Source organism: Magallana gigas, chromosome 4 (assembly GCF_963853765.1).
Source record: "Magallana gigas chromosome 4, xbMagGiga1.1, whole genome shotgun sequence".
Classification (NCBI taxonomy): domain Eukaryota; kingdom Metazoa; phylum Mollusca; class Bivalvia; order Ostreida; family Ostreidae; genus Magallana; species Magallana gigas.
Genome location: NC_088856.1, coordinates 53,082,317 through 53,108,883, shown reverse-complemented (window position 1 = coordinate 53,108,883; position 26,567 = coordinate 53,082,317). Strand labels below are relative to the sequence as shown.

At 31.7% G+C, this 26,567-nt stretch overlaps 2 protein-coding genes across 2 annotated transcripts; both read left to right on the top strand.

The window, feature by feature from the left end:
• Positions 1-4,869: 4,869 nt before the first annotated feature.
• Positions 4,870-9,285, top strand: LOC117683309 (ficolin-2-like). The gene is made up of 6 exons (XM_034452476.2): positions 4,870-4,977; positions 5,376-5,510; positions 5,738-5,886; positions 7,574-7,673; positions 7,956-8,126; positions 8,993-9,285. The coding sequence occupies exons 1-6, from the start codon at positions 4,890-4,892 to the stop codon at positions 9,241-9,243; spliced, it is 894 nt and encodes a 297-aa protein (XP_034308367.1). The 5' UTR covers positions 4,870-4,889; the 3' UTR covers positions 9,244-9,285.
• Positions 9,286-17,047: 7,762 nt separating this feature from the next.
• Positions 17,048-24,388, top strand: LOC105345862 (ficolin-2). The gene is made up of 6 exons (XM_066082977.1): positions 17,048-17,070; positions 17,442-17,576; positions 17,866-18,008; positions 21,966-22,065; positions 23,479-23,649; positions 24,091-24,388. The coding sequence occupies exons 2-6, from the start codon at positions 17,489-17,491 to the stop codon at positions 24,339-24,341; spliced, it is 753 nt and encodes a 250-aa protein (XP_065939049.1). The 5' UTR covers positions 17,048-17,070; positions 17,442-17,488; the 3' UTR covers positions 24,342-24,388.
• The last annotated feature ends 2,179 nt before the right edge of the window (positions 24,389-26,567 follow it).

Here is a 26,567-nt window from a genome sequence, read left to right as displayed (position 1 = left end):
TGATTCTGCCCAAATTAAATCATCTGGTGCTCTCTTTACCTAACCCAGACTCTGATTTTACAAAAAATTTAAATAAGGAAATTTACCAATTTTTATGGGGAAGCAATATTCACAAAGTAAAAAGAAACACTATTATACAGGAATATGGATATGGTGGTTTAAGAATGATAGATTTTACAGATTTTAGCTCTGCTCTAAAGTCTAGTTGGATAAGAAGAATGATTTTCTCAGACACAAAATGGATAAATCTCTTAGAGGCAGAATTACAAACAAAAATTAAAAACATGGGTTAAAGGTATGGACTTTACACCTAATTTATGTAAAAATACAAAAAATATTTTTTGGAAAGAAGTTTTTAACAGCTGGATGTTAATCGTAAAAGCAACTAGACAAGAAGTTATGAATGTTCCATTTGAAAACATTTGGCTCAACCCAAAAATAAAAGTTAATAACCGTTCTTTTTTCCTAAAACACTATTTTAATGCTGGTTTTATACATATACAAGATCTTTTTGATAATGAGGGTGTTTTTCTTAGTCTAGAAACAATAGAAAACCAAAATATAAAAACAAATTTTATTGAATATGCAAGCCTAAAGAGAGCAAATATTTGAAAGATTGGATAAAGACAATATCAATGAAATCAAATACAAGTCTGGCCCAAGTATACCCAGTCGAATAAATATCTTCTTCACCAATAAAAAAGGTTGCAAAGATATGTATAACAAACTTATTAAGGAGAAAAGAGATCCAATTACATCTGTAAATAAATGGCTAGAAAGGGGCATTATTTTTAACAACAAAGACTGGAACAAAATATTTGAACTTCCGTTTAAAATTACTAAAGAGTCAAAACTACAATGGCTACAATTTCAAATTTTACACAGAATAATACCAACAAATGATTATCTTCACAAGATTAAGGTTAAAGAATCCCCAGTCTGCTCCTTTTGTAAAAGAGTTAATGAGACTATTGAACACTTATTTGTAGATTGCTATTGTGTAAAAGAACTTTGGGAACTATGTGAGGAGTGGTTGTTGGAAATTGGAAATGCAAGTAACATATGACAAAAACTCAATTTTATTTGGAAAATATAAAGAGAGAAATTTGTATAAAGTACATAATCTTTTAATTCTAATAATAAAACAATACATATTTGTAAGTAGATATAAAGAAGTTCCAAAGCTGAATTTTGGTGCACTCGAAAATATAATGAAAAACAGAATATCCGTGGAGAAATATATTTTGCTTAAAAATTGTAGATTCTCAGAGTTTGAAAGGCACTGGCAAAAAATATGTGACTTATTATTATGATATACTAGCTATATTTATTAGATTCAATAGGTTATATAATGTACTACCCCCCCCCCCCCCCCCCCCACCCCACCCCACCTCGCACACAAACACTTTTCTTTCATCTTATTCTCACTATCTTCTTTTTTCAAGTAGTATACAGGTACATTTGTAAAGAATTATATGCATAATATATAGACCTACATTATGTTCTTTCTCTTTAAGAGAAAAGCTATTACATTGTGTACTTGTATCCTTTGTATCTCTTTCTGCTGTCTTTGTCTTTGTCAAATAAATCATGAAATTCTAAACAAAACAAAAAAAAAAATATTTTATCATTAAATCCATTTATGTTTGCTCAGCTCCTGGTTTGTATATTTCCATTGGGTTTTTAATTTGAACACTGTTTATTATGGCCACAGTTCATGAAACACTGGTACTGCGACCAGGTCTCTTAACTATTCTCTCCTTCATATTTGATAAAATTATGGTTACAAACGTTAAATGGATTTACAGAACTTTCACTCCTTTAGCCTTTGTATGTATCAAATAAAGCATTTTGGGTATAGTGACGGACTGAATTATTTCTGGTCGATTACGGAAAAGTAATTAGAATAAACTGAGATCTTTATTATTTCGTTTTTAAATATTTAACGCAGCATGAATTAAAATTTTTGAAATTAATTTTCTCTTCTTTAACATACATATCCTTTGTGAAGCATATTTTAAAACTTTGGATGGACGATTCTGACTTATATCTGCATTGTTTACTTTTTCTAGCTAAACAAAACAATTTTTCCTTATTAAACTAAGTAATCAACTACCCACGCTGATCAATAATGCTTTAGAAAATGTTTTCTGTTCTTTAACTGTCAGTATAATTCTCAATTTTTTTTCCAGATTTTCTATAAATTATGTATGCAATCTCAATAGTTTCAGCAAAATTTACTTTCAAATAAGTTTCTTATCTTTTTGTAATCATTTTTAAAAATATTTAATATAATCATTCTTAGAAATATCCAAGATTATGTATTCAGTAGTGTTATTTAGTCATTTTTATTGATACATAGTTTTTGTGGTGAACAATATTATCCAGTGTTTGATTGCTTGTTCATCTGAAGAAAGTGGAACACAAGTGAAGCTTTGTGAAAAAAACCACCTTAGTATTGATCAGGCTTGGGGCGAATTACATTGTAAAGTAATGCATTACATTACCATTACTTCATGAATTTGGGAATTAAATTACCATTACCATTACTTGATTTTCTTGAAGTAATGCATTACATTACCATTACATGAGTAAAGTAATGCATTACCATTACCATTACTTTTTTTTAAAGTAAAGCTACCGGGTAATAAAGAGTTTTTGCAAATGTTATAAATATACAACATTCTCTAACATATCTTCAGCTTCATGCTCAGTATCAGGTTCAAATTCGATGAATAAACAAGAGTCATTCTTTATTTGCTCAATATATAATCATATTGTGGCAATATGAACAACATATCACATAAGTAAAATGGTACCCTAGGATATATTAAGTGCAATAATAAATTAAATACATAAATCTTGTATTTTCTATCAGTCCAAACTAATGTACAGTGTAATTATTATACAAGAGAGAGAGAGAGAGAGAGAGAGAGAGAGAGAGAGAGAGAGAGAGAGAGAGAGAGAGAGAGAGAGAGAAAAAATAAGTAAGATTATTTTCAAATAGGTTATAGTATTGGAAGTAATACTGATTTTCATCATGGATGGACAGTGCATTCATTTTGCTTTTAAAGGTGCATGTCTGTCTTCTATTCTATTGTGACATAGCGAAGGGAAGGGGATTGGGGTGTTTAGCACTTCTTATAACAATAGATTGTTTTGATACTTAGATTATCCGGGGGGCATAGTGTGTTGTTGACACATTTCTTATTGAAGTGCAAACTAATTGGAGTAAATTGTTTAAATGATTAAAAACTCTTAATAACAACACTCTTAAAAATGTTATGAAATTATGCTGTTATCTTTAGTAATATAAACAATTCAAAAATGAATTTTAAAAACCTATTTTAATAAAACATGTACAATTAAAACGTTTTTTTCTCAATTAGAATTATTTCTTTCTTCTTTAAAAATTAATATAATCAAATTCAATTTCAACTATTCATTTATTCATCATATTTTTTAAAGTGAACATGCATAAATATGCATAGTAATGCAAAGTAATACATTGTAATGCCAGCATTACACTAGATTTTGGAAAGTAATGCATTACATTAGCATTACTTGTAATGCTAATTTTGAGGCATTACACATTACTAGCATTACTTTGAAAACATGTAATGCATTGCAATGCATTACCATTACATTTAGCATTACAATTTACGGTTTATCACCGTTACCGTTGTCACAAAACTCACAGAGTGCCTAGAAATTGAAAACGTATCAAATATCTAACGATCTATACTTTCTACATTATTCTGCATCGTGTAATCAAGATGAAAAAAATCATTGAATTACGTTTCCATATCAGGTTAACCAAAACTGAGTAAACGGTTCAATATATCTTTGTTTAATAATATAAACAAATTATATACCATGCTTTCTTGGGTGATAACTAAGCATTCTCATGAAACTCTGAAGTTCAAATAGTGAAATGAATATAAAGATCTAGTCAGAGATTGATTAAACAAACAATTGTAAAATCACGCTGTTTTTTTATATTCACAATTGTCTATAAATAGTGTTGTTTAAATGAAAAAAATGACAATAACAAACTGTCAACCATCTCAAAAATCCCTAAAACGAAATACAAATTTAAAGCAAAGCAACACAGACCTCTTAAAAGATAGAGGTAGGATCAGGTGCCATGGTATCAGAAAGAAGACAAAATCAGGTAAGTAGCAATATATTTTTATAAAGAAATCGATAACCAAAATGATGATAACTTGGCCAATAAAAAGATTAGGCAAGCGCAGCCCTTAGACAAATAAGCCAATTTATGTATACATGTTCTGTTCCTAAATATCGTTACATGTACATAAGCAACAAAATAACATGTAATCCTGTCTAAGTTTTGTGTTTTGTGATATGTAGAAAAAAAGTACACTGTTCTATTTTTACTTATAGATGATGAAGATCAACTGGATATATCCAAAGTACGCTGTGTATTTAGTTTGTTTGTTTTGTTTTGTTGGGTTTTTTTTTGGGGGGGGGGGGGAGGGAGGGGGAGTGGATGAATAGGGAAATGAATAATACTTTTGATAAATCTTGTTATGCTTGACGTTTGATATTATCCATAAATTATAAAAAAGGATAATTTAAGTCAAGTAGGAAGATAACTTAGCAAGTTTCTTAAACGATTTGTTGCAACCATTACATATTATAAATGCAATAAAATATCACATTTTGTATTCGTGAGTATAAGATCTGCAAAAAAGCAACATGATATAAAGTGTATGAAATAGAATAAAAAACAAAACATATCGCCGTTCTAGCTTACAAATATATTGTTTCATTTTAATGCGAGTTTTAAAGGTCATTTATATATATTGACGGTATTGATTTTCAGACAGCCATTCGTACAGTGGACTGTGATCACAGAAGGTGACATGTCGTGGTTAGTTCTATATGCAGTCCTTCATCTCTATGTTACTGTTATCCGTTCATCTGGAATAACCCCACATCCATCTGTAAAGGGTTAGTTGTGAATAATTCCTCGAATTATGAATACTCTGACAAAAAGACAATTGTATTAATGATTAGTTCATTTTATCAGATATGTATTTTCTATTACGTCGTTAGTTATAACATATTGACCATTTATTGAAAATGACCAGATTGGGTTGGAGTAGGAGTTTGTCTTGAAATAACTCAAACTTAAATGATGATAGAATACGCTCTTAAAGTTACTGGTTCATTAAACATGTGTTATCTTACTTCATATTATATCAATTCATCAATTGTGTATAGTTTTGTTTTTAAAATTTGAGAAAAACGCGTCTTTAGTGTGATAACTAAAGGAATCTAACATATGTGCCAAATTTTTGAGTATCAAGAATTAAAATTTAAAATGTAATATATCTGATGTACTATAGATGAGGTTGGTTCTTTTCTCAAGAACGCACCATGGAAACACACGGAGATGACGGGATCTCTGAGTGGGGGACCCATAATTCTCACTGTGAAGTCCACGTACAAGCTTGATGGAGGATTGGTGTTCTCTAAGAAATGTGTGTGGGTTTTGTCTTTAATGGTTTAGCTATGGTAAAAAAAAAAGCTTTTTATTCAAATGAACACTCGTTTTTAATATCAGTTATGCATAAAATCAAATTTTCTTGAGTATACCATGTTTTAGGTCATTGTCTTTGTGAAACAAAATCAGGCTTTTAATATCTCTATGGAATTTTGAGAGGTTTACTGATGTTTAAGTAATGTTATAATTACTTTAATTTGTAAGTCCCTAGTCAAAAATTCAAAGACTGCTCAGATATATTGAAGAAGGAACCGTACAGACGGAACAGAGATGGCGTGTACACAATATATCTGAGTAATGGAGTCAAGAGACGAGTATTCTGTGACATGACAACAGACGGAGGAGGTTGGACGGTAAGATCATTTTTTAAAAAACCTTTTTCTATCTGAACAAATACAGATAACTTGTATATGGAATAGAGACAATAATTTTTGTTACTGAATAAAATATCACACGTATATGGATATATTTTCTTATACAAACTTCATTTATGATTAAAGCGAGCGCAGCTCGCCGGCGCGCAGCACCGGCGCGAAGCGAAGTGAGCTCTACCGGCAAGGCGTGTGTGAATAGAAAATTCGGACTAGTTGCACATTCATTCAACGGATTTTTTTTGGCGTCAGTAAATCGGACCAGTAATGCCTTGTTTTAATCGTCCCAGTTATTCCCTGTAAATATGGTTTCCCATTTTACACTCTCACGAGAACAAGATAAAAGACTATGTACATCATTATTCATACATTGTAAATAAAATAATTCCATTACATAAGACTAACAGAGTTGTCGTTCCTTCGAGTGACGTCACAATGGATTTCTTGCACATTGATCCCACAGAATTTTTGCGGCGTCAGTAAATTTCGACCCACAATGCAATTTATCAATGTCGGACGATCTCACTAGACATGCAATTGATTCATTCTCGCGAGAATCAAAGTAAAACCTTTGAGAAACAGATAAATTGTGTAATTTCAAGAATATCATGCTTTTTAAGTAAACAAAACAGTATATTTCACTTAGTTTTTTTCCAGTGTTTTTTCAAAGAGACAGACGACACTTGACCGACGTGAACTTTGACGTCACAATAAGGGGAAATTACTCTAAGTAGTTATTGTAAATCTGCTGAAATATAAATACCAAAATCTTCTCAAAATCTTGCAAAGCTAACGAATGGGGATATCTTTTTTTTTTTTTTAAAAGGAAACAGTTGTAGCTTGCTCTCATTTGGATGAATGCTCACATTTATTTTATTCACTATATATTTACAGTAATTTCCAGGAACGTTTTTTAAGAGGGGCGCGGCAGCATCATTCAAAAAATATTTACAAGCAAAATGAAAAAGAAATTCTCAAAATCAGGAAAATTCTAATCCGGGTGAGGAATGGGGAGTGTGTAGTATGCCTTTAGCTCTTTAACTGCTCAATGGTATCTTTATTTTCACATTTATTACATCCTCCCGTAATAAGTCAATTTTTTATATGTAAGTTTAAGAAAAATGTCTGCTGCAAGAAAAGAGGAAATAAACTGCAATAAACATTATGTTAAAATCTTTATTATTCAACAACATTGTATCTGAGATAAATTCTATTTAAATAAATAAACAATCTTATAAATTATGAATAATGAAAATTTATTAGAAAAAATAGGCATGTTTATATTTTATTTTGCATTCAAATTCATTTACGTTACGTTGATACTTTTATTTTTATTGATTTATCATAATTCATTATTTGATCACATGCTGCGCTCGCCCCAACGGTCGCATCGTAAAACATATTAAATTGACATTTCGTTATTAAGAGATATCAATTTGGATATACGTTTCGGAAATTAATCTTCAACATAGTAGTTATCTGCCATTCATGTACCTTAATGTTGATTAAAGGAATAGGATAGGTGACTGATTAGCAAGTAAATTCCATTCTGTAAATTTCTAGATAGTTTTCATAAACCTTTCAAAACTTAATCCTGTGCTCTAGCAGGAACAATATATTTAATGCCAAGTTCAATCAGTGTGCCAAGAAATTTTTTTTGTCGCTTTAGGTAATACAAAGGAGGTTTGACGGAAGCACAGATTTTCAGAACAAATCTTGGCAGAAGTATTCTGAAGGATTCGGACATCCTGGTCATGAGTACTGGTTAGGTAAGCGTTTATATTCAATAACTAATTTGAAACTGAAACAGAAATAAGAAAAAAGTTCTTTTTTCGATGAACATTTTAATGATCATAATTAAATATATTTAAAGCAACATCATCAATTTATAAAATATCATTCATAAAACAAGATTATACATTTTTAAGGAAGGAAATAATGGCAAACTTTTAAGAACAAGGATATAAATTGCATTTTGTTGATAGAAATAACAATTAGCAATTATGATAATTAATTCACTTTAATTATAGAGTTTTGAACTCCCTTTCCAGGTAACGACGCCATTCACGATTTTACAAAGGCTGACAAGATGAAATTAAGAATCGATTTAAAGAAATTCAACGGTGACAAAGGATATGTGCAGTATTCAACATTTAAAGTCGGAAGCAAGTCTGAAAAGTACAAGCTGACTGTAGGAGGTTTTAAAGGATCGCTTGGCATGAGTAAGTACTTAATAAATATTCATTTACTATGTACCATTTCGTTCATAGTTCATAGACATTGTACTATCTGACAAAACAAAGATCGAAGATACATGTAAAACATTTGATATTTTAGTTTGTTTGGCCACTTTTCTTTTTTTTTTTAATCAAACACCTTTGAATTATAATAAAAATAAAGCTTAACATTTGAAGAGAAATTAACAACGATTTCATTTTTTCTTTTTATTAAAACGAAAAGTATTTTAAAAGTGAAATGTTATTTTACAATGAAATAATAAACCTCTTTTCTTGACATGGTTCGCAGAAGAGGGGTTTCATTGTTTGACATGTGTTTGGTTTTACTGTCTGGTGGCAAAAACACTTTACATTTATTGCAACAAATATAAACTTAAGCTTTGAAAAAGAACTTATTTATTAGAGACTTTAAATCAAAATTCATAAAAGGAAAATAAATAGATTTTCAACTAAGAAGATGCACTTTGTTGTTCCATTTGTTTTTAACAATTTTAAACTATCGTCGTGATGAAGTCACTTAATTAGAAAGTGTTCCTTTTAAATAGTGCAAGAGCCGGTTTGGTGTTGATATAACTGATTGAATTCTAATTGCTGGAGTGTAATACGTTGGGAAATAAAGCATTATTTTGCATCATTAAACACAAAAAAGTCCTTTTGAAACCTATTTCTTACGAAATAAAATAAAATTACAGTTGCTGGAGATCTTTTTGATCTGCCTTAATTCCGGTCATGATATTTTCTAAGTTAAGCGTCATTACCACACTAAAAGTTTCAAGCCGTATTGACTTTGTTTCTTTAGTATCCATGTAGTCATAATAGTTTGTAATAAATTAATATTATCTTCTTAATAGAGGATTCAATTGCCGCTCAAAACGGAATGCTGTTTTCCACGAAAGACAACGACAATGACCAGTGGGGAGGAAACTGTGCAGCGTCCTTTGGGAATGGTTGGTGGTTTTATAAATGTCACCATTCTAATTTGAACGGAATATACTTTAAGAAACAGACTTCTACAAATACTGGAATGACTTGGTATTATTGGGAGAACGGGAATAAATGGGAGTCGCTTAAATCATCAAAGATGATGATAAAGCCCAAATAAATAACTCTGTATTAGTCTAAGTGAATAAATGATAACAATTGATTTCCGTTTCTTTTTTTCTCCTTCTGAAACATTAAGTGGCAGATTTAAAGGAACACACAGGTGTAGTCGCCCATCCCTAGAATTGATAAGTCAAATTCAAGATAAACTATTCTTCGTATTGACGATGAAAATGAAAGGTTTGTGCGTCCTAACTAACAGCGTTGTCGGAGCCGCCAACGGAATTTCTATTCATTACACTGCTTTCAAGAGTAAAAAAATCAATGTACTGATATACAGTTAGCTCGATTTTGACTGGTTATAAATGCAAGATAGGATGGATAGGAAAGAAACAGTTTGTTATCTATTATGTATTCTTTATCGTATATACGGCATTCTATTCAAATTTAAACTTTATAGAAAGCGAAACTGTAGCATGTTTGATAATGGGTATTTCAAATCAGGACATTGATAGGACAAACTGGAACCAAACTCGCAGAAGTGAGGAACATACCATGCAGCGGCCATTTCGATATTTGCGGAAGGGGAATGTTCAAAAAATATTTTTAAAAAATGTTCATAAACTCCTATTCGTCATGGCCTCCTATGGTGGTACATATGTCAGCAGTGTCCCTCCAGTGTTCCTCCAATGTGTCCTCCTTCGGTACCACGTCCTAAGATGACGGCTTCCGTCCACCGGCTTCCAGCGAAGTAAGTGAGTACTCGAAGGAGATTACACGGGTGGTAAAATGTTCAGTACCGGAACACTGGTGATTATGGCTGGATCATCACACCGAACAATACTCGCTCTACAAAACCGTTAAGTGTATCAGACCCCTTAACGTATCAAACACTGTCACAGTTAAACGAATAAGACCTCTTAGCATGCAATATAGTTAAGTGTATAAGACCCCTTAACATTAAAGAAGAGTCAATGTATGACCAATAACGCCGTTTAACACTACAAAATATAAACTCACAAATAAACTAGCAGACCACGCTTGTCACACAAAAGCACCATAACTCTACGGTAAATAAACAAGTATGTAAAACGTTAACCCGAAAATACTATCGAACACGTTTAAGAACAGTTACTTAAAGTATAAAGAAAAACGAACTTACCCCTAATGGAGATTGGTTACCGTAAAAAATACGCTTAGCTATGCATTATGCTACTACTGCAGTGCGTGCTAATGGACCCCGGCTCATTGACCAAAAGCATGGGTATTTATAGTATCATAGAAAACAAAAAGAACAGTCCGAGTATAGTCCACTATTGATCAATACCTGAAGTGAAAAAATCTGAGGCACAAAAAAGGATATGAACATAGAATAAAAGTCAGAGGTACCCTTCAGGAAAATTGTAAGCATGAATAAATCTATTGATTGTGACATAAATATTAAATCTTAAAAAATCTTCTCAAGAACCATTAGGCCAGGAAAGCTGAAACTTGTGTGGAAGCATCGCCAGGTATTGGATATTCAAATTTATTCAAATCATGATTCCCGGGGTAGGATGGGGTGTAAAAAGGAGGGGGTGGGGAGACAATTTTTTGCAGAGGAAAATAAAAAGAAATATCTTTAAATCTTTTTCTTGAAAACTATTTGCATAGAAAAGCTGTAACTTTAGTGAAAGCAACTTCAAATAGCGTAGATTTCAATTTTTTCAACTCAATATATTTAAGAGTAGGGTGGGCCCACATTAGGGATCAAGTTGTACATGGAAAACAATTAATTATTCATAAAATCTGAAATGTTAATATATATCCTTTTTTTAATGCAAGCATTTTTACATATTGCTGATTCTTTAAAAAATTTTAAACTTTGGCCCCTTGACGATTATTGAGCCTCACAAGCGGATCAGAGTTTGATGTAGGTTTATATATTGTGTAGGGTTTTTTTAGAACTGAAATGCTGACTGTGATATGACTACAAATTCATCCGTTTATAAAAGGGACTTAGATTATAAATATAAGAATATCCAGGGGGAAACTGATTTTTTTATACAGGATCTACATGTATCATAGCACATTGTCCAGATACTTTGTAATATGACTTCCTGCAGCTGATTTTATCATGCCTTTTGTTGCTCAGGTGAGCGATATGACTTATGGGCCTCTTGTTTATTTCACTAGTCCTGTCGATGTGTTTAAGTATTATTGTAAAATATTTGTAGATACTTTTATGTCCGATGATAGTGTTGAAGTAATAATAACAGAGCAAAGCTTATTTAATCTTTGAGGTGCAGCAAGGTATATAAGTTAAATCCCGTGTATTCAATCGGTCCTGTATATCAAATCAGTTATGCAAATTACCACTGACACCTAATGTACTTATCTAAGGAATATAATATTAACAAAGGCAAACGTAAAGTTTGTCTTGAGCAAACAGATACGAATAATCATTAATGGAGAAAAAATTGCCAAACACAAATAAACATTTTGAGCACCGATAACCGATATCCTAATGGTTGTAATGTAATTCTAATTTATTTTTCAGTGAAATGATGTATAATACTGGGGTGTATATCGAATCCTATCATATAAAGTGTTTTTAAACAGTTTTTGACCATTTCTTATCAACAATTCTATATTATATGTTGCTTTCCAGGTGAAAAATATGTCGTTGATCTATTAATTAAATGTACAAAGTAATGGATCGTTATATATATATATATATATATATATACATATATATATATATATATATATATATATATATATATATATATATATATATATATATATATATATATATATATATATATATATATATATATATATATATATATATATATATATATATATAATCACAATACTTTTAAAGACAATGCCATTGAAACAATATTGACCGTTAAACAAAGGATGGATATTTAGATACTGTTTAGCATGTGAATAAAACTTTCTTCAGGATTCATATGTTTGATATTCTTTACTATTTTTTTAATATTGCTAAAAGGTAACATAATAGGAGGTTTATCAGTATCAAAGCCAATCTTCACAACCTAGTACAGATCTTCTGTATTTTGTTTCTAGAGCGAAACGGTATTCTCTAGAGCTTCAGAAAGTATATTTTCTTACTTTATATCATAAATGCCTTTTGTTTGCTCCTCCAATTTCAAAAAAGAAACCCTTTTTACTGTAAAAAGGTCAATTTGTTAAAGTTTATTTCAAAAGATGAAATTTCACTGAATAAATTATACGGAAGCGGATGTATCGTCTTTTTGTTATATTAAAGATAAAGTTTAATATCACATACATTTCATCATATCAACTTAAAGTCGACGGACTTTATTCGCTATGCGTAGATATGTACCTAAAAGAGTGAATTGTTAAGAATATCGAATTCCCAATATTAAGTCACAATCACTAGAATTCGATGAAAAATTGCATAGGATGCAATATATAGCTGTTTTATGTCATCAATACACACTACGTAGTGCAAGCAGTGAATGACCTTGCTATAATTTACGCTTTTCAATTTTATTTAACATGCAAAAACTTCTTACGGGGATATCACAGTAATGTAGTGAGTTTTATATTAGCTCAAGTAGTTCATAACCATCTGCATAGATAGAGTTACATAATTAAAATGAGTTTGAGTCAGTAAAGAAATCATTAACATCCCAATCATTGTCAGTACTCGTATTGAAAAGTGAAACCGTCCCTGTATTTGTTTTTTTAAGTAATTTATCATAAAGAATAATTATGATGTCTCATAAATCAACCTCTTAGACTTTGTGCAGTACCTCTCTTGAAAAATTGAATAATAACGACACACAGCACTTTGGCATGTGCCCGCGTAAAAAAAAAAAGTCGATGGCATGGCCATTTTTTAAATGATACTTTTTTGAAATCATCATATAAGTATCATATTTCAATTTGGGTAGAAAATCTATTGAAGATTTTTTTTTCTCTCACAAGAACGCTTTTCCCCCATTATGTTTAATTGAAAAGAGAAGTAACGCAAACATTTTGTTAAAATGGTTCCTACTAAAACTCTGATTCGATTTTCATGTTATCTTTTGATCGGTTTTGATATTTCTTTTATACCTTTTAATTCATATAATTTTTTTTAAAATTACCATTGTAGCAGTGATTTGGGTCCGTCGTCCTTTACTTCACACAATTTGAATTAGGAAAGAAATTGGTGAACAAATAGAAAAATATCAATTTTATATTTAATTTATATCCAAAACATATACGGTTGAAATGAAACATCTACTGTAGTCTGTCCCAAATTATTGTTTCCATCGCTTTTTGATGATTTTAAGTAAAAATAAACATATCTGTGAAAGAAAAACAGATGAAATCGATAAAAAGGATAATATCCAAAATATCTTCCCTGACACTTTATCATTTTTCAGTCATAAAAGTTCACAGGAACGAAATCAAATTTCTTACGGAGATTTATAATGGGAAATGTTAACATATTGTCACTACTCATAACCCCCTCGGGACATCTCGCACAATTTTTCAACGTAATCATCTGGGCTTAATTATGGCTGATGCAATACAAAATTCCAGCATATTTTCTATTTTTGGTTGTGTATTGAAACGTAAAGTGCTAGAGGGCGTTTTGAAACAGATAATCTGGAATGTTTCATATTAGTGGATGAACCTAGTTTGTGCACAAAAGTATTTAATGATTATCAAAATATCAAGGGGAAAGTTGTGGAAGCAAAAACTCGGGACAGAGTATCAGCTAATCATCTCGTATAAATTCTCTTTAATTTTGGTTTGATCATCAACTCCAGTCTGATGTGTCCTTCCTGTAGAGCCAGGATATAGAGAGAGCAGTGGGAGCTTGCTTCTGCTAGTGCTTTCCGTTCAGGTTAGATTCAGATTAGGTCAGTGACAGAAGTTGTACCACCAGCCTCCTCCATACATCTGGACGCAATTCTCGCTATATCTGTCGTTGTCATTGTCGGCCGTAGAAAATGCCATCCCGGTATGATAACTTAAAGAATCTATTAAAATAAATTTTAACGCAGAAATAATTCTTCTTCATTGTTATGTGTCCTTTATAATTTAGATTGTTGATCAATGCGTGTACATTGTACATGTTTATACTCGTCTTTCTCCCAGACATAAAATACTTAACAATCAAAAATATTATTATTTCGAAATAAGTTTAATTATTATAAAAACAAATCTAGAATACATATTGAAACTTACTGATGACAGTGTATATGATTGCAGCGTAACCTTAAAAAACAAAAAATTTTGTATATTTCATTATTTATTTCCAATTTGATTTAAACAACACCCCCACCCCCCGAAAAAAAAAATAGAACTAGCAACTGATAAAGAAAATTATTTTTTAAGAGTGACCCAAACTTTCCCAACCAATATTCAAGTTCAGTGTGTCCAAATCCTTTTTTATATGCTGCCCGTGTTTGAGTATGAAAATTTGTGCTTATGTTGATCCGCCTTTGTATAACCTTAAGAATCATTCATATTAACATCGATGTCTTTATTAAAAGAAATCAAAACAAAATTCTGAAAACAAATCACATATATTGTAAATCTACATGTTGTGAATTTCATAATAGAATGTATTTTCTGTGGGGGAAAAAGTTATAAAAATATTATGTACTGTTTGAAGAAAAATATCTAACTGACTTGTTTTAACATAAGAAGTTTTTACACCCTTATAAATGAGTTCAGTGATGTTATAGCCAAATGATTCATAAAGATTTTACACTGGAAGCAAAAGAGAGCGGTTTGAAACATTACCTTTAAAAATACTCACCGTCAAACCCCCTCCGTCTGTTGTCATGTCACAAAACACCCATCTCAAGACTCTATTTCTTAGATATGGTGTGTACACGCCATCTCTGTTCCGTTTGTACGATTCCTTCTTTAATACATATAAGCACTCTTTAGGCTTACTCTTAGGATCTGTTCTAAATTGATTAGTATATGCCATAGTGTTTACTATTTTTCAAACATAATATCATTCAGAATGAGATATATAAATCAGACGTTAAATATTTCAGATTATATTTTTATGGTTGAAAAAGCGTGACTGTGCGGAGGTATATGTAACCCTCGAAGAAAAATATAATGAAACAGCGGCCCTTTTCACAAAAAATCTTACGACTAAAGACAATATTTTCCTTTTCTTCAAAAAGTATCTGCGCTGTAAAATATCACAAAAACTCTTATTTTACTTTTACTTTTGACAATATTGTAAATAATATTTTTGAAAAAAGTAAACATCTGTATTAAACGAAAACTTACAGGGTTGTGAAATTTTTATTTTAGTCAGTTTTTTTGAGAGAAGGGCCATTTGAGTCTATGTTTTACATTTATTGTATGATATGACACATTATCTAGTATTTTTTAGAAAAAAATAAGGACTTTTGACAAGTCTGATACACAGTTGGAGCTTTCATCATATTTATTTTATATATAGTATTTGATTTTAACAATACTTAAAGATACATTTGTGATTTACCTAGCATTAACTACCACAGCATGACACCTTGCACTCATTAGCAATCATTTTATGTTTACGCAAGCTAATATAGAGTAGGTAAATGTAACTTACGAAAGTTTTTTTTTATTGAAAATGGAGTCAGCGTTTTCCATTGGTTGCATGATAAATACATTATCTATACAAGTATATTTTTTTAGATAAGGACTTTTGATGAGTCGGAAACACAGTTGGAGCTTTCATATTTTAGTATGAATGAATTTAACAATACTGAAAGATACATTGTGATTTACCTGTAACCACCTTGGTATAACAACTTTCATTCATCAAATATAAGGTAAAAAGGGGGGGATGGAGGCCAATAAATTCATTGACAATAACAAACTGTCAACCATCTCAAAAATCTCTAAAACGAAATACAAATTTAAAACAGAGCAACACGGACCTCTTAAAAGATAGAGGTAGGATCAAGTGCCATGGAATCAGAAAGAAGACACAAAGTCAGGTAAGTAGCGATATATTTTTTTTAGAGAAATCGATAACCAAACAATTTATGATAACTTGGCCAATAAAAAGATCAGGCAAGCGCAGCCCTTAGACAAATAATCCAATTTATGTATACATGTTCTGTTCCTAAATATCGTTACATGTATATAAGCAACAAAATAACACGTAATCCTGTCTAAGTTTTGTGTTTTGTGATATGTAGAAAAAAGTACACTGTTCCATTTTACTTATAGATGACGAAGATTTGTATCAACTGGATAAATATAAAGTACGTTGTTTATTCAGATTGTCTGTTTTATTTGTTGTTGTTGTTGGGTTTGGTTTTTTTTTGGTGGGGGGTGGATGAATAGGGAAATGAATAATACTTTTGATAAATCTTGTTATGCTTGACGTTTGATATCATCGATAAATTGTTTTAAAAAAAGGACAATTTAAGTCAAGTAGGAAGATAACTTAGCAAGTTTCTTGAACGCCTTGTTGCAACCATTACATATTATAAATGCAATAAAATATCACAGTTTGTATTCGTGAGTATAGGGTCTGCAAAAAAGCAACATGATATAAAGTGTATGAAATAGAATAAAAAACAAAACATATCGTCGTTCTGGCTTACAAATATATTGTTTCATTTTAATGTGAGTTTTAAAGGTCATTTATATATATTGACGGTATCGATTTTCACACAGTCATTCGTACAGTGGACGGTGAGCACAGAAGGTGACATGTCGTGGATAGTTCTTTACGCAGTCTTTCATCTTTATGTTACAGTTATCCGTTCATCTGGAATAACCCCGCATCCATTTGTAAAGGGTTGGTTTTGAATAATTCCTCGAATTATAAATAATCTAAACATGAAGACAATTTTAGTAATGATCATAACCCCGCATCCATTTGTAAAGGGTTAGTTGTGAATGATTAATCTAGACATAAAGAAAATTTTATTAATGATTAGTATCATTTTATGTATTTTCTATTACGTCTTTAGTTATTACCTATTGACCATTTATTGAACATGATCAGACTGAGTTGGAGGAGGAGGTTGTCTTGAAATAACTCAAACTTAAATTATGATAGAATATGCTCTTAAAGCTACTGCTTCATTATACATGTGTTATGTTACTTCATATGTATTAATTCATCGAATGCTTTTTGTTTTGTTTTTCAATTTTAAGAAAAACGCGTCTTTAGTTTGATAACTAAAGGAATCTAACATATGTGCAAAATTTTTGAGTATCAAGAATTAAAATTTAAATATATCTGATATACTATAGATGAGGTTGGTTCTTTTCTCAAAAATGCACCATGGCAACACACGGAGATGACGGGATCTCTGAGTGGGGGACCAATGGTTCTCACTGTGAAGTCCAAGTACAAGCTTGATGGGGGATTGGTGTTCTCTAAAAATTGTATGTCAGTTTTGTCTTAAAGATTTTATTTTCGCAAGAAATTAAATCAATATCTAATCATCATTTCATATATGGGCATAAACGTACATGCACATGTATTTTTCTTTCAAGGTAAGACTGCCATGTTATAGGCTATCAGTCTTATTTTCTTAGATTATGAAATTATATTATGTATCAACATCTGTTTCTTTTGTTCTACTATTTCTTTTGAAAAGGGGTGTTAATGGGTGAAATAGATGTTTTTTGGTTCTCCTTATTTTGTTTTTATAATTATGATGATTTGAAATAGATCAAAAGTTCAAAGACTGTACAGATATACTGAGGAAAGAACCGTACAGACGTAACAGAGATGGCGTGTATACTATATATCTGAGTAATGGAGTCAAGAGACGGGTGTTTTGTGACATGACAACAGACGGAGGGGGGTGGACGGTGAGTATGCATCAAACTAATTGTTTTATAGAAATAATCGTACTTTGAGAGAAAGAAAAGTAAATTGCGAGTAAAAAAAAGATATAAAAATGTAGATGCATCGAATACATAATATTTATTTTTTTGAGATATGTTAATGAAATAATACCGAAAAAGTACAAATCATTTAATATCTATACGTTTGATGAGATATCGGCGCTTCCGATTGGTCGAAAAATTTCTTTGATACCTGCATCAATAAAAATTTTGCCGGATCTACTTTTCTCAACTGTTCTGATCAAACACTATTTATAGAACGGGAATTTCCAAGATAAACACTGTCAACAAAATGTAATGTTTTATTGTCAGCAAACAAAATGCAGCCTTATGAATATAAAAACTTGAAAGTTTAACCTTCAAAAATAAACAAAACACATTATTTGATTCAAATAGAAAATAAAGCGTCTTCTCACGATTTCGTCTGCTTGAGATCAATCAACATTTACAGCGAGGCTGGTTGTTCCTTTCCCAGGAATATTATAAGGAACATATAGGCCTATAAACTTTCACGGTAACACTGCTGTTCAAATTTGGTAACGATAATTTTTATTTTTTTTTAAATTTACACACGTACATGATCGATCATCATAATGAGCGTCGTAAAGAAAAGCTATGAGTATTGCATTAACTCCTTCGGCGCATTCCAAGCGGCAGATATATACCATTTAAGTACATCAATGGCTATCTAGTTACCACAACGTTTACAAAAGTCGCTTATATATACTAATCTTTGTCGACATATCAACTATTTTCATCCACGGTCGCATTTCCTTGGATGGTTATGTCCAGTTGCATATTCCAGCGATCTCACATGAAAACTCGTTTTATTACGAGTTTTTCTGCACAGTGAAAAATATCAACAGCTATCGCATGTATTTTCCGTTCGTTTTCATTTCAGCCGGTTCAGATTTTAACTCACTATTTGTGTTTAATGCATTAAATTCAGCTCAAAAGCTCTGCATCAGCTGAAGGCGCATCCATTTTTTCATCATTTTTTTTCATCAATTTTTTCATCAACGCGCATTGATGAAGTTTTCCGGTCAATTTTTTCTTTGATACGTCGATCAATAGAAAACTATTATCTTCATTTCTTAACTCAAACAAAGGACGAGTGCTTTTATGGGCCCCGGTAAAAATTGAAAAAAATGAAGATTCAAATTAAGCATAACTTTTTTACCTAACATCACCTATTGATATCCAATCTATAAGAATCAGCAAGTTTAAGCGCTGAATTTACTGTATATAAAAAGCACGAAGCTTTACAACATAGTAAGGGTAAGCCGACATTCGTGGTTTTGTATAGTGAATCGAGGCCGGGCATTCATTTCAAAGACTTTGTTTACTGTCAGCCTAACGGAGTACAAACTTGTGGAAAAGACAAAATATGCATTGCGCATTAAGAAAAGTCCTGTGAAAATAAGAAGTTTGTACTACATTAGTCTGGTACCTAAAAGATGGAAAACGTATGAAAATTTCAAGGTTTTTCCTAGAGCAAGCGAAAGCTATTACCTGCGTGACCCATGTTTGAACCCACGCATGGAATAAATTAATTCAAACAATCACGTGGGTTCTATCCAGGTAGAAGTTTGTCAAATGTGCTTATTGTAAAACATTGACATCAACTTGGTATGGTAAGGGATGTTTGTTTGATCACTATGGTAATATACAACTTCAAAGCTTCATTCGAGTTTTTTTCAGACGTAAAATAATTCATTAAGTAAAATTCAGCAAACGCGCCAATCGATCCACCAACAAAATAATGCTGATTTAAATGTCTCCTCCTTCTGATTTAAGGTCAGACGACACGTTCCTCGAGCATCTTTTTTGTATCTCCTCGTAATGAAGAGTTCCAATAAAATTATTACTTTTATAATTATTTTTAAAATGATTAGAATTTACTTGTATACGGATGTATGCCTAGATGGCCGAGTGGTTAGAGCCCTGGCCGCTCTCTACCAGGAGCGTAGCTTCTAGAGGTTGTGAGTTCAAAGCCCCGCCCTATATAGCGAATTTAGCTGTGGTATATTATTTATTTATTTATTTTTTATTTTAAATTTTTTAAAAAGTGTATTTTCAAAAAGATTATATAGGAAATTGCATATTCTAGTATTTTGCAAAAATGCCTGGTAAGGTATCCTAATATTTTGCAAGAAAGCTTCTCATGGTAGTAGTAAACCATTAACAAATTCCTGGAAAATGTTATATACAATTGAGGAACGTGTCGTCTGACCTTAAATAGACACAATTCAAGTAGGTTCGGTTCGAATTTTCCGGATTTAGATTATTTATAGCATTTAAAAATCCTGAATTATTTGAACTGTGTTTGTAAATTGGTAAATTGGTAAATTTAAGCGTTCATACATAAATCAGAAATATCCACCAGGGCTTAACTATTACGGAAAAAACAATTTGTTGATATTTTCTACATAAAAACGGCACTGAAGGGCCCATTCTCTTAAGTGTGAAGTGCACTTGATCTTTTCTGTTGATAGTAATATAATAGTACTGCATTTTTTTGGTTAAAAAATGAAATCTTTCTTAATATGCATATTTTATATTCTGTCCCAAGATAACACGGATGGATAATGTGCTTAATTAATCGATAATTATGAAAATATCAGGGTTCAAACGATGTTCATTAAAAATATTAAAGATAAATGATTTCTTCCCTAAAAACGCTCCCTCTAGCACATCTAAAAATAAACTCTTTGGAAGTTTTTCATTGCAACGGGCCTGAAAGTACATGAATGGTAACGGTGAAAAATTGTGTCTTATTAGTGTTTTCTGAATGTTTAATTATATCTGAAGTCCCATCTTTAATTTCTTGTTTTCGTTCCTGTGGGGTTTTTTTCTTGTTTTTTTTTTTGTTTGTTTGGTTTGGTGAAGTTTTTTTTTTTTTTTTGGGGGGGGGGGGGTTGTGAAAATGAGTATTTTTCAACAAGGATGTGTTTGTTTTATTTCATTTCATGGATTTTAATTGTACTCTCCCTTGAGCAGATTTTCGTAAGTAAAAAGAATTTTTAAAAAAAATAAGGAATCAGTATTATGAGGTGATAATTTCGGTCGGGGCGTGGTCAAATTTAATAAGACCAAAGGGCTTTATGATAAATTTGACCACGCTCCGGCCGAAATAATCACCTCATAATATTCAAAAAATGATTCCTTATTACTTCTTTTTATATTATTTTAAATTTCTACGCTTTAAAACAACATAAATTAAAACCATTATTTTCTCATGTAGCACATGCTATCTAGTATTACTATTGCTACGCGGTGCAGCCGATACCGTTTTTCGGTTATGCTATAAGAAAAGCCCATTTGATGTCGCTCATCTTTTTTTTAATTATTGGTTTATAGGCTTCACAATTTATTCGTATTGTTATCACAGACAAAGACAGTTGAAAATGTGAATATTCGCGAAAAAACGCGTTACTTTCGCAAATAAACGCGAAACTTTAATATGAATATTGTCTTTTCATACAAGAACCCCTATGAAAAACATATTATATATATATTGAATATTATAAATTGTTAAAAGAAATGCACTGTAAAAAGAATTAAACAGGTTACGTACATATCATTTGGGGTTTTTTCCAAAGTAAGTTTTAATAAAATATACATTAATAAAGTGATATTGAATCGATATTGATTGGAAAAGCACTAATTGTATCCAGTGCTGTTTAACTCCAATGCTTTACAGATTTGCCACGAATGAAAAGCGTTTATTCGCGACATTTTCGCGTTATATCGCGAAGGTAAAGCGTTTATTCACGAGCGTTTCGCATATTGCGAGATTTTCGCGTTAATTTGCAAAAATATTTTTTTCTTGAATTTATATCGTTCATATCGGGTAGAATCGTTCTTCATTGCATTTTATATCAATTAGCAAATTATTACTTATTTAAATTATGATTAAAGGTTATACAGAGGAGGTTTAACGGTACCACAGATTTTCAAAACAAATCCTGGCAGAAATATGCTCAAGGATTCGGACACCCTGGTCATGAGTTTTGGTTTGGTAAGGAAAAATAGTTTATAAACAAATTAGCAAAGCCTAATTAAATAATATAAGCATATTCTTGCATTTACTTTTTTTTAATTTACATGTAACACTTTTATACAATAAGCTTCCAACGGTACTTTTTTTTATCAATATCAATTATTTATTAAACAATCAGAAATCCGACAATTTAAAAAAAATTCAATGGAAAGTGATGAGAAAAGTTTCGGCTATTAATTTGCGTTTTTGATGATCTACATCTGGACTTATACATTTTAAGACACTAGGTCAGGAGATGGCGATTTAAATATTTTGTTGAATTGTTTGTATCAGTCGGTATGGTTGTATATCGTCATAGCTCAGTAGTTCAGGTATCAGGCGTGTGAACCAGACATGAGTTTGAATCCACCTAGGGTTTTGTTCGTATTTACTAAATTAAATTAAGGGGAATAAAACTGTATTCAAAGTTACGCATTTTTTCGGCTATTTGACTTAAATACTATTTATCTATTATGCTATCATAATCTATTTTTTGACGTTTTTTGGGAGATGATTTTAATCAACTCTCCTATGCTGTTACTCTGGCAAACCGAAAATGAAACAGTGATTGAACCTCAGCACAAATCATCGTCGCTGACAAGACGTAGATCTTGAAAATAATAGATAAATTCAGTGTACTGTATGCTGTACCATTGTTTTTCAAAAGAAATTTATTTATAAATACCTTGAAAATAGTCAGTTTTATATAATACGAACAATCTAATTGGTTTTTGTAGTTGTATGTATTCCTACGCCAGAGTTCAATATAGTCTCGTTCAACCAGACGCTCGGCTGTCTCCGCAAATCTCCGAAAAGCAAAGAGCCTCTATTGGTAGTCGGAGATTACCGGAGACAGTCGAGCGTCTGGTTGAACGAGACTAGAATTCAATATTGCTTGAACCCAGACGTGTACAATTTTTAAACACATTTCGATACACAGTTTGATGAAATTGATTCTATCTTTTTGTCGGAAAAGTTCGAGAATTCATATCGTAAAAATGTGCGTCATTCAAATACAGATTAGAAACTACTTGTCAGGCAAAATAACATATCGTTGATTTTAAAATTAATAAAATAAAAATAAAATAAAACTCCCGACAGTACTTCTTTACTTTGATTTTAAGTTCAAATTGTAGTGAGCCACCTTAACATCGAATAAAGTAAATGCAAAGAAATTGTCTAAAGTAACTATTCTAAATATTTTCATATCTTTTTTATAATCTATAATCAAATGCAGTTTTTTTTTAGAAGAAATACGAGATAAAACCTAATTTGAATTATTCACAATTTCTTTTTTGGAGCTTGCACAATAACATGCTCAAAAAGCGTTTAGTAGATACCGCCATTAGGTTATAATTAGGATATTGTTATAATTTTGCCTTTCCTTTAAAGGAAACGATGCCATTCATGACCTTACTAAAGATGGCAAGAAAAGGTTAAGAATCAATCTTAAAAAGTTTAACGGGGAGGAAGGACATGTGCTGTATTCAACGTTTAAGGTCGGAAGCAAATCTGATAAGTACAAGTTGACTGTTGGAGGTTTTAAAGGATCGCTTGGCATTAGTAAGTGACAAACGAATTTACTTTACTAGACAGAACACTTGCTATATGAAAATCACTACATATCAATGTTTCATATTAGATCTTATGTTCAAGATCACTTTTTAATCATCTTTAGAAATCAACGTTTCATATAAGATCTTACGTTCGAAATGCCAAATTAACGTTTTCTTTAATCTTTATGAGATCTTAAGCTCGGTCGTTTGCAAAAAGTGAAAAAATTTACATGATAGTTTTATTAAGAGAAAATCGAACGAAGCCTCTTTTGACATAACAAATTATTTAAATGCTATCTGATAACCTCCTATGATTTTTTTTTCTAAAAGGATTTTAAATGTTGCATATTTTCTGTGCTCTGAGCTGGTTTTTAAGGCTATTTTTAACACTTTAGATTCACGGAACTAGGTCATCCTAAGTCAACAAAAACTTAAATCTTATTTATAGGGGATTCCTTTACCTATAGCAACGGAATGATGTTCAGTACAAAAGACAGTGACAACGACAAATGGGGAGATAACTGTGCAAAAAGTTATGGAAATGGTTGGTGGTTTAATAAATGTCTCAAGTGCAATTTAAATGGATTGTATTACAGCAAAAAAACGTCTGCTTCGAATGGAATCACGTGGTACAAATGGGGAAACACGAATACATGGGAGTCGTTAAGATCATCGAAAATGATGATAAAGCCCAAATAAATATCAATGTATAAAGATCAAAGAGCGAATAAAGAATTCACAAATTTGCTTTTCGTTTTACATATTTTAATTGTTTTTCCTTCATACGCGTATGACGATGCATGATGCTTAATACACTGATTTTATGTTGTTTGCTTGCCGGAGTTCAAGCAGCCAGTTTCAGGTTTGAAAGCTGCATGCTGATTAAAATAAATAATAATAATAATCATTTTTATAGCGCCCTATATAATAAAATTATCACTCTAAGGCGCTTTACATAAAATGGACATAAAATGGACATTACAAAACATGGAATGCATAGCTATAAAACAAAAGGAGAAGTAAATAATATAGGCCGACAGATTACAATCATCTATGGTAAAAACTTGGATATAATAAAAAGTTTGCGCACACATAAATATATATCTTAAAAATTAATCAAAAGCCAGTTTATAAAAATAAGTTTTCAATTGTTTTTTAAAACATTGAACGGATTTGGCTTGACGGATACGCACTGGAAGGCTGTTCCATAAATAGGGAGCAGCAAAGCTAACTTGTCTTTCACCATATGTTTCAGTGCGCACCCTAGGTAAAATCAGACACAAGCTCCCGTCGGATCGTAGAGTCCGGTTTATTTGACGGATTGTATCTAATTCCTGTAAGTATTCTGGAGCGAATCCATGAATTGTCAAGTAGGTTAAAACAAGAATTTTATATTTCGGACGGAATTCAACAGGAAGCAAGTCAGCAAGAATAGGGGTGATATGATCTCGTTTTCTTTTTTTGGTCACAAGTCGAGCTGCGGTAATTTGGATTTTTTGTAATTTATCTCTATGGAGCCTTTGTTTATGTTAAAAAGTACACTATTTCCATAGTCGAGTCTTGAAGTTACTAAGGAATTTACCAATGTCTTTTAAGCGTCTGTTGAGAAAAATCCCCTGATTCTTCCAATGTTTCTGAGATGATAGTTACCAGTTTTAATGATGTATGAAATTTGCTTTCCATGGTAGGAAAACTGTCGAAATGGATGCCTAGATTTCGAACTGATATTACACTGTTAATGACGCTTTCTCCGACTTTTAGTTGTAGGACTGGCACATTTTTGGATTGGAATTTTGTTGAAAAAATTATCAATTCGGTTTTGTCCTGGTTTAATTTAAGTAGATTATTTGACATCCAGTAACTTATATCCTGCAAACATTTTTCGAGTCGTAGAAAGTAGTCGTTCCAGTTTTCATGGGTTTTAATTATCATGTATACTTGGGTGTCGTCAGCATAACAATGATACTTGAAACCGTGGTGACGACATATGTCTCCAATTGGTTTAGAAAAAAAGGCAATATAATTTTGGTCCCAAGACGGATCCCTGTGGAACACAAAACTGAAGATGGCAAGGGTCTGACGTATCCGATCACAACACGTTGGTGCCTGTTGGTATGATATGATTTTATCCAAGCCAGGGATTTTCCATGGATTCCATAAGTTGTCTCTAGCCGTTGAAATAGAATTGTGTGATCTATAACATCAAAGGCTGCTGAAAGGTCACGGAGTACCATTACACCTGACGATTGATTGTCCAAAGCCTCCATGATGTCATGATTAACCCTGAGAAGTGCTGTTTGTGTGTGTGACTGAATGTCTTTTCTGTATGTTTTTTCCTTGAAAAAGAAATAAATTATAAAAAAAAAAAAAGTGCTGTTTTCGTAGAGTGTTGTTGTCTGTAAGCCGACTGCAAGGAATCCCTTAACAGATTTTTGTCCAGGTGTTCGTCGAGGCGGTTTGCAACAACTTTTCGAAGATTTTCGAGATAAAAGGGAGATAAGATACAGGACGATAATTTTTATATACTTCCTTATCCAGACCGGATTTTTTCAGCAATGGTCTCACTAGTGCCTCTTTGAAAACTGAAGGTACTTCTGATTGATCGAATGACACATTAATAATGTTAGTAATGAATGGAACCACGGCACTTAAGGTCTTTTTTAAGATCGAAGTTTGGATTGGGTCAAGTTCACATGCCTTGTTAGGTGCTTTGCCAATAATTGCCCTCACTTCGTCTTTTGTTGTGTGTCGAAACCTCATTAACGGATCGCCACTGAAATGAATATCCACGGACAGCGATGTTTCGATGTTAAAGGTAGTAAGCTTTCTCAGACCATCTCTAATTGTTGTCACTTTATTGATAAAGAATTTAGAAAATTCATTTGCCATCTCCTTATTAGATGTTGAAGACGGTAGAATAGTTTC